Genomic DNA, 9,617 nt, shown 5'->3' with positions numbered 1-9,617 from the left:
GCATAATTTAGATTATTTTTTTCCAAGTTTTTTTATTCAATAATAATTAGCATTTGTTGATTTAGTGCAATAATTATAGTAAATTAACTAACAAACTAAAAGTAAATTGACGAAAACACGCTAGGTAGAAAAAACAAGCTTAACAACTGGCAATCTTCTTTCCCCTTGGTATGTGAGGGAACGGAATTGCACCTGGCTTCAGGCAATGAACGCACAAAAGCCACTACTGATGGTGAAATGTGGAGGGGATAGAACACACACACAAGCAATGAATACAAGTCATGTGAAATACTGAGCGCCTATTGGTTCGCTTCGTACCAACAAAATAGTATAAATAAGCGCTTGCGTTCTAGAGTTGTTTATTAGTTTCAAGACTGCAAACAAGTCAACATGCCACCTAAAGCAACTGGTAAAGCAATGAAGAAGGCCGGCAAGGCCCAGAAGAACATTTCGAAGAGTGACAAAAAGAAGAAACGCAAGAGGAAGGAAAGCTACGCCATTTACATCTACAAAGTGTTGAAGCAAGTCCATCCTGACACTGGTGTTTCCTCCAAAGCTATGAGCATCATGAACAGCTTTGTTAACGATATCTTCGAACGTATTGCTGCGGAAGCTAGCCGGCTATCTCACTACAACAAGAGATCGACCATCACTTCACGGGAAATACAAACTGCTGTGAGATTGTTGCTACCAGGCGAATTGGCTAAACACGCTGTTTCTGAAGGAACAAAGGCAGTCACCAAATACACCAGCTCTAAGTAAATTCCATGCTTGGAGAAATAATTTCAACGGCCCTTTTCAGGGCCACCAAATTTAATCACTTAAATGTTTTAACAGAACTTCGTTACTGTTTTATTGCAGTACCTAATTTATTTATTGGTTAACCAGTTGTGTGTACGTGTATACTGGTTGAAAAAATATACTAAATTTTATAAAACTATGAAAACACGAAATTTTAATAAAGTATAATAAGAATATTATTTGGTGGGATGTTGCCTTTATCTTACCAATAGAACTCCCAAGTATTTTATACGAAGGGGTGAGGTGGAAGTCAGCCAAATGTCAAGTGGTTAGTACATGTTTTGGTCTCCGCATTCTAGATTGGGATACACAAATAGAACCTTTCAATTGTGCAGCAATGCCGTTTTTACCTTAGATACGAGGTTCAGACCTCATTACGAGCATGATTTCATTTTGCACAGAATTCAAAGCTCTTGCGTCACTAGTTAACTACAGCAATGCATACGTGAAGACGGTGCAAGATTTTGAAATGCACAGAATGCTCTGTAATCTCAAGCCCCTAGAGATTGCAAAAAGAAGTGCTTGCAGTGACTATTACAACGTTGTAAACTATTGGTTGTTTTGCCCTCCTGCGTTCGACGTGTATACACGTCATTGTCTGATTTTAATCCCACATACTGTAGATTTTTTTTTTTTAAATTATATTTCACCCTTAACAGGTTAACAGAAAGAATTCCTATACTCCAAATTCAACCAACAACGCGAAACAATTTGTATACAAATACTATGTGCTCATTTATTGAAACTAAATTATAATTTTACGAGCATGCGCAGTACAGGCACAGGTTGGATGGAAGATATTTACCTGATAATATAACGTTTGATTGTTGCAAAGAAAAATATTTTTTATGCAAAATAATTTATTTTGAAAATTCTCAAAAAAGAAAAATATTATTTTTATTATTATTATAAATTAGCAGTTCTTTAAAATTAGTACCCAATGAATGCTGCAAAGGTGAGTACAAAATGCTGTCTACGTTATGGTCCGGCCCTAAAGGAAAGTTGTGTTCCATGCGCTCTAAGTGAGCCGTAGCACACAATATGAAAGATAATAATAATAACAATAATAAAAGTTATTTACAAACTTTACATATGTACACAAAATTAAAAGAGTACAGAAATTGAAGTTTCAAACGTGGAACCTAAATACACTCATCAGATTATTTTTAGTACACATTAAAAAGGAACATATTTACATATTAAGGGAAAAAAATCTTAACTTGATTCACGTAGTTACAACAAAATATGCTTAATGTGCATAAAAAATAGTAAGTAATTAAAAAATAACATAAAAAGGTAGGAAACCAGTAGAATTACGTAGAAATATCAGCTTTTCCAAGGGTAAGCGTTAATAACACACATCCCTTGCAAAAGCTTGAAATATCAAATATTCAAAGTATGTAGCCGGTGAAAATCTGAAACGATTCAAATATTTCGACTTAATTCAATGCAAAATTGACAGAATTTTAAAGTTCTGAAGAAATTAGGTAGTAACCAGAAGTTGTATAAGAGGTTTTTGTACAATAATTTATCTTAATACAAAAATATGAAAAAGACTATTTTATAAACTTTTTTTAAAATTGCATCCAGAAGTAGAATTCATTTAATCTCGAAAACAGTAACTTAACTTAGTATAATGGTGTGAATAGTTGGATCACAGAACACATGTTTTAACACTACTTTAAGAAAAACTAGCTATCTTTTGTGAAGATATTTGGTTTTGAGAATTCATCATGACTGATTTATTTGTTGGTAAATATGTTTGCTTTTGGTCTAAATCAGCCCAACGGCTGATATACTTAATCGAATAGAAAATTTACTTTTTTTTTCTTTTCTCGAAAATTATTCCAACAATTTGATTTAAATTTAAACTACTTACTGGAAATTGAGAAGTAAATATGTTTCAAAAGTTCAGATTATAATTAAAAGTGAATGTGTTAGTGTAAACCTAAACACTAACCAGATTGTTTTCGATAAGCAATAGGTTATACAAATTTGAAAATTATTTAGAGGCCAAATAATTTATTTACACCCTTCTTACGGGACACAGTTATTTTTAATTAATTCAAGTAATTTTACATAAATAAATCGTGTTTCATTTAAAACACAGTTTTAATAAAAGTTATGTAGTACCAACAATAACCAAGAAAAACCTACTCATAAACTTAAACATAATTATGAACACCGTTGCCGCCATTACATACGCTGTCCACGGCCCACTACATTCTATTATCTGTTTATTGAATTTATTTAAGAAAAGATCAATAGCTTTACGGATTTTATTTTTTCAAACAATTTCATATACTCAAAAATTTAAGTTTATATTAATAATTAACTATTTTTGGTTTGTGCTCTGTACAGCTAGAGCAATCTACAATTTAGACGTACTGCTATTGGTTGATTCTATTCAAAGGTTGGTGAAACAGTTGCAGCTGTCTGATAGGGGGGGATATTAGTATTATGGTGGGGGGCAGTTGTCTGACTATAAAAGAAACCGCCAGAGCATAAGCATGCATGATAACTTTTTGACCGACAGGCAGCGTTTACTGAAGATGGCACGTACAAAGCAGACAGCCAGGAAATCAACTGGAGGCAAAGCTCCAAGGAAGCAGTTGGCTACCAAAGCAGCCAGGAAGAGTGCACCAGCGACCGGTGGAGTGAAGAAGCCTCATCGTTATAGGCCAGGCACTGTAGCTCTGAGAGAAATCAGAAGATATCAGAAAAGCACCGAACTTCTGATCCGTAAACTGCCATTTCAAAGACTGGTGAGAGAAATCGCTCAGGATTTCAAGACCGACTTAAGATTCCAGAGTTCAGCTGTAATGGCTTTGCAAGAAGCTAGCGAGGCGTACTTGGTGGGACTTTTTGAAGATACTAACTTGTGCGCAATCCATGCCAAGCGAGTGACCATTATGCCTAAGGATATTCAGTTGGCTCGCCGTATCAGAGGAGAACGTGCCTAAAAAGGAAGATGTAAAATATTTGAATTCTAACGGCCCTTTTCAGGGCCACCAATTTTCTATCACTTACATTGCTATGTGTGTTGGCCTGAACAACTGTTTTACTTGTAGTGAACAACAGGCATGCCGTTGGCAGAAGCGGCTGTAGTAACGTCCAGCGCTCCTAGCGTTAACTATAAACAGTAATAATTACTGACTTCCCTAATACCTAATTTTTTTTTTATTTATAATATTTACCTAATAATTTATTCATTTACAAAAGTTAATATGTCGCAAAAATGAAAGAATAAGAAATTGAGGTTTCAAGCTTAGCGCCTATCTACACAGATTATTTTAGAACAAATTAAAAGGGAACATATTTTTAATTTTTTTAAAATTATTTTTGAGCTTAGCAATTTACGGGTTCAGTTAATTTTGATTAAATTTGTCTGTTGAAGATTTTTGCTACAAAAACTACTTTTTCTACTGTACCAAAAGCAAAAATCTAATAAGATTCATATTTATTACATACATATGAAGTGTAGTCACTAACAATTTAAAAAAAAAAAAAATGGGTAAAACACTCACATATCTCGCGTACAACAATACTCAAGCTCTAACATTTTCTAAGAATTTGTGATGTTCCCTTTTAGTCTGTACTAACATTATCTGATGAGCGTATACAGGCGCTAAGCTTGGAACCTCAATTTTCTGTACTCTTTGTAAAGATTTGTAAATAAATAATTATTGTTAAAAATTTGTGAAATAGATTTATTTGTAAAAAGTTTAAAATGAAATGGCCGTTTAATTGTAGGGAAGCTTACCCCTACCCGTAACAACTAACAACACCACCGAAGTCAAAACTGATCTAAAACCAATTTTCCTAGAAATGTGATTTTATTAATACAAAGATCTTATATAATCATAATATTTGTAATAAGTAATTTTATAATTAATATTAATTAAAAGGTTTATAGATAGGATTCTTACAACACAAAATACAATCAAAACCTACAGCAACTAACTTTCTACTCCTCTAATGCGTCCTCACGGAGGGGGCTGCTTGAAGTGTGAATGAATGTTTCATTTTTGTGAACATATGTAAAGTTTTTAAATAAACTAATTATTAATTATTAAGCATTTGTGAAATAGATTTATTTCTAAAAAGTTTAAAATGAAATGGCCGTTTAATTGTAGGGAAGCTTACACCCCTACCGTATGAACTGACAACACCACCGAAGTCAAAACTGATATAAAACTTAATAAAATTATTAAGGGAAGAAAATAGCTAGTTAAACTAACTTCTAATTCACATAAAATACATCGAAGATGGTCAGATGCTGTTAATTATGGAACATATAATTTTAAAACAAACATAACCTAATTTCCAAATAAACAACCTTTATTATAGCGATGAACACGTTTTGGTAACTACCAGTAATTTACACAAACAGGAAAGGTTAAGTTAACTAATTGTTAAAATAAATCGATTAAATTCTTTTTTTAATGTAATTTTTTTTTGGAAATAAGCTGAACATGATACATACATGTAAGATATTACTTGGTCTTATTTTTTGCCTGGTGTTATTTTGGTAGAGGAAATTAAGTTCATGTCACCAAGAAATATGTACATTTCCATACGAGGTTATCAGCGTTTTTCTGAAGAAAAATTTGACAGTACCACTTGTAATGTGATTCAGAGAAAATAATTCTACTTATTTGAAATTATGTTAGCCTGGATTATTATAGTCAAAATTTGTATTACATAATTACCGTTACTTTTGGTTTAAAAAAAATTTCAACATAGGTATAACATTTAATCTATTAGTTACCTTTTCCAAACTTCGCATAAATGTCAACGCTTAATTGATGAAATAAAATTATTAATCATTAGTATGTGTATGTAATAGTGTATGTAAAATTCCATTTTAACAATAGCATTATTTACATGAACTGTGAAAATGGCAAAACAAAAGCATAGGAAAAAAAGATATTTCAGTTTTGAATCAAATTATTTTATGCTTTAGAAAATCCATAATCCAGCAAAACTAAGGAGTGGTCGGTAGTATACGTAAATGTTCGATAATCGTCGTACCTACTGAGCCACTACCAATGTAAAAAAGGAGTGGTGGGGCACTCTTGTGAGAGTATAAATTGAGTCCGCAACCAACGTTCCTGATCAGTTCTAATATCTCCAAAGAGTACACAACATGACAGGCCGTGGCAAAGGAGGCAAAGGACTAGGAAAAGGAGGTGCCAAGCGTCACAGGAAGGTACTTCGTGATAACATCCAGGGCATAACCAAGCCAGCTATCCGTCGTCTTGCTCGCCGTGGAGGAGTCAAACGTATTTCAGGCTTGATTTACGAAGAGACAAGAGGCGTGTTGAAGGTGTTCCTGGAGAACGTGATCAGAGACGCTGTTACATACACGGAACATGCTAAGAGGAAGACAGTAACTGCCATGGACGTCGTGTACGCTTTGAAGCGTCAAGGTAGAACACTGTACGGATTTGGAGGTTAAGGTAATGTGAGTTGTAGCAGAGAAGCGACTAATTTCAACGGCCCTTTTCAGGGCCACCAACTTGAAAATCACTTAAAATTTTTCTCAGAAGGTTGTAGAACGAGTGTACGTTTTAATTTCTGACAACAGATGGTAAAGCTCCCTTTACCATACTCAAAAGACCTTTCAGAAGACTAATAAAATCGATATTATTTAGACAAGAAAGAAAGATACATAGCGCTAAATTAAATAGAAAATAAATCCATTGTATAAGTTAATGTTACCATGTATCCACTGGCTTATTTCCTACATAATTTTCCTCAAACATACATTTTGCACCAAAAAGAGTGAACATTTTACGTTCATCTACTGTACAGTAAATAGCATTGGTTTAGAAAAGCATTGCCAAAGAACCGAATGGTTAGTCGCCAAAACGTAAAGTTTCAAACCACGGGGCAAAACCTAAAGTGTGGTCCAAATGAAAAATAAACCCTTCATGTTTCCCTAGTAAATTGCGGAAAACTAATACATATAAAAGTTGTGATGTCACAACATTCGGAGGTAAGCTTTAGTTTAGTTAAAAATTGTATATTCTCAAATTTATTAAACCGTTGAAAGTCACAGAACCTGTACAAAGTTGACTTGTAATTTAGATGAAAGCATAAGTTCATCGCCCCCCCCCAATTAAAATTTTCAATTTCAGTTTGAATTATTTTACAAACAATGAAACTCACATTGTACTAAAACGGCATGTTAGATTTCAAGGCAACTCTTAATAAGGTTTTGCATGAATGCATCCATACGTGAATGTTTTGGTAAAAATGTTACAATAATACCTAGATCTCAATATGTTCAATTAGTATATTAATTTTTAAGCTTTGCGTTTAATACGCTATTGTATTTAAGGCAATGGTAGTAGTTTTTGAAAAACAAAAAATAAACAATAGGTGGCTAAAGTTGTTCTTCTAGTTGGCTGTTTTCTAAACGTTTACTTCCGGGTCCGACGGTAGCCCTTAATATTAAATTAGAATTATTTTATACAACTTAGGAAGCATGTTTTTTTTTATTATTTACCGATTTCTAATTTGCAAATTAAAACTTTAAGCAGCTTTTCCTTTAGACTAAAGCCTCACAGAGACACTAATCTGTAAAAATAATTTTTTTCGAACTCAGAGCCCTTCCAAACGAATAGTTAAGGTGAAAATAAAAATTGAAAATAAATAAAAAAAATTACTACACCTTGGGTTAGAAAAAGAGTTAAAAAAAACTGGCAGATGTTTGAGACTTTAGTAGTGCAATTTACCGCCACCAGATGGAAGCATTGTACTGAAATGAAAGTAACCAATAAATTTGCAGCACCGCGACTATATATTGACTGCTCTTCGTCGTCTAATATCAGTATTCAACTTGGTGTAGAAGCAGTCAACAACACAAACAGCACAACAATGTCAGGCCGCGGAAAAGGAGGAAAATCCAAAGGAAAGGCAAAAACCAGATCGTCTAGGGCTGGACTTCAGTTCCCCGTAGGAAGGATTCATCGTCTACTGCGTAAAGGCAACTATGCCGAGCGAGTTGGTGCTGGTGCCCCAGTCTACTTGGCAGCTGTCATGGAATATCTAGCGGCTGAAGTGTTGGAGTTGGCAGGTAATGCTGCCAGGGATAACAAGAAGACCAGGATCATCCCAAGGCATTTACAACTGGCCATCAGGAATGACGAAGAATTGAACAAGCTGTTGTCCGGTGTAACCATTGCCCAAGGAGGTGTATTGCCTAACATCCAAGCGGTTCTATTACCAAAGAAGACCGAGAAGAGCTCATAAGTTATTACATCTACGCCTACACATTTCAACGGCCCTTTTCAGGGCCACCAAAAAAGTATCACTTGCAAAAATTTTTTTTAACTTAAACTACAGTTGAATTCCTTACATTGTGGGTATAAGATAAAACTAATAAATGATTTTCATTCATGGCTGAGTAGGGAAAAATTATTTAAGTCGAGAGAAGAATGATATAAAGCTTACTGTCCGTACGATATTCAGTACAGACTAAGCAGGAGTGGCCAACCTGCAGACCGCATGTGGCTCGCCTTGATTAATTTTATGGTCCGTAAGATTCATCTTAATTTTACAAAATTTATTTTGTGCAATATTTTGATTTGTAAGTTTTGTAACAAATAAAGCTAATATTGTTTTATTCCATTACGTTGCTTCTGTTTTTATACATATTTAGAAGAGGCAGTAAATATTTTTCGATCGTCTCAGAATTATAATCTATTTACATATATGTATGAACAATAATAATTATAAATAATTACATTGCGAAAATTTTTTGTAGTGGGTCCAATCTAATAGGTATACATACATGTTCATAAGCTGCCCGCTTGGCTTGTAATAAATTTCCAAAGTTGTCCAAAAGATCATTTAAGTTGGCCACCCCTGAGACATCACTTCAAATTTTGATCCATACTTTCTAAACTTAAATTACATTAAACTGTATGATCCTTTGCAATAATTGTTACTAGATTTAATAAATAATCAGTATAAAAATTATTACTACATTGTATTATTCATATAAAAAGTTATAAACAAATAATCCCTTAATATGACCAGAAGTTTAGATCTATCTTCGATTTATTTTTAAAACTGTTATTTTGTAATCGTTATTATTTGAAAAGAAATTATTGAAAGTGTAATTTGAGTTTATGCCTAAATAGTTATATAAAATTTATAATTTTTGAATGCGTTAAAGATATTTTAAAAAATTAATAATTGTATCAAATGAACACATTGTCCAACCAATGAATGCTCTGAAAAGTGAACATAAAGTGTGTCTACGTTATGGTCCGGCCCTTAGTATATAAACAGAGTTGATTTCTTGGGCGGAGCATAGCATATCATTAGAGAGTAGCTGTTCACAGGATTATTGCGATGATGTTTCCAGCTGTACTCGTTCCATTGTACAGGCAACAAATACAATAGATATAAGGTGTATAGGTAAACTGGAAATGGTTCCACATCACTTGAGATCGGTGCCAGGACTGAACATATAATAGCTGAACAGTTTCCCTGATTTAATATCAAGAATAGTGGCAGACATCTAGTAAGCACGACCGCCGATAGCAAAGTATACGACGTCAAGGCTTCCATCTGCACTAGATATTTAAGCTAAAGGCGAAGCAAACATCTCCGGTTAATTTTAAAGCCAAGAAGGCAGTTTCTAAAGAAGAATAAATACGGCTCTTTTCAAGACTACCAAACAAGTGACACATACCCAATACCGTTCACTTGTACACAATTCCGTTTGACGCGAAAGATATCTTCAATCTGTCCATATTACGAAATAGCAATTTAATATGCAATGAATTCTAATCTGTGGA

At 33.7% G+C, this 9,617-nt stretch overlaps 4 protein-coding genes across 4 annotated transcripts; all 4 read left to right on the top strand.

The window, feature by feature from the left end:
- Positions 1–350: 350 nt before the first annotated feature.
- Positions 351–812, top strand: LOC141451613 (histone H2B-like). The gene has a single exon (XM_074123077.1). The coding sequence runs from the start codon at positions 391–393 to the stop codon at positions 760–762; it is 372 nt and encodes a 123-aa protein (XP_073979178.1). The 5' UTR covers positions 351–390; the 3' UTR covers positions 763–812.
- A 2,484-nt stretch (positions 813–3,296) lies between these two features.
- Positions 3,297–3,816, top strand: LOC141446250 (histone H3-like). The gene has a single exon (XM_074112767.1). It carries the CDS (start codon positions 3,312–3,314, stop codon positions 3,762–3,764), a length of 453 nt encoding a protein of 150 aa, XP_073968868.1. The 5' UTR covers positions 3,297–3,311; the 3' UTR covers positions 3,765–3,816.
- Positions 3,817–5,884: 2,068 nt separating this feature from the next.
- On the top strand, positions 5,885–6,322 carry LOC141451606 (histone H4). The gene has a single exon (XM_074123063.1). The coding sequence runs from the start codon at positions 5,951–5,953 to the stop codon at positions 6,260–6,262; it is 312 nt and encodes a 103-aa protein (XP_073979164.1). The 5' UTR covers positions 5,885–5,950; the 3' UTR covers positions 6,263–6,322.
- Positions 6,323–7,557: 1,235 nt separating this feature from the next.
- Positions 7,558–8,123, top strand: LOC141446248 (histone H2A-like). The gene has a single exon (XM_074112766.1). It carries the CDS (start codon positions 7,573–7,575, stop codon positions 8,059–8,061), a length of 489 nt encoding a protein of 162 aa, XP_073968867.1. The 5' UTR covers positions 7,558–7,572; the 3' UTR covers positions 8,062–8,123.
- Positions 8,124–9,617: the final 1,494 nt, after the last annotated feature.

Source organism: Rhodnius prolixus, unplaced genomic scaffold (genome assembly GCF_049639745.1).
Source record: "Rhodnius prolixus isolate KJV_2025 unplaced genomic scaffold, Rpr scaffold_1, whole genome shotgun sequence".
Lineage (NCBI taxonomy): Eukaryota > Metazoa > Arthropoda > Insecta > Hemiptera > Reduviidae > Rhodnius > Rhodnius prolixus.
Note: the sequence above shows the minus strand (reverse complement) of the source record. Positions and strands in the feature narration are given on the sequence as shown.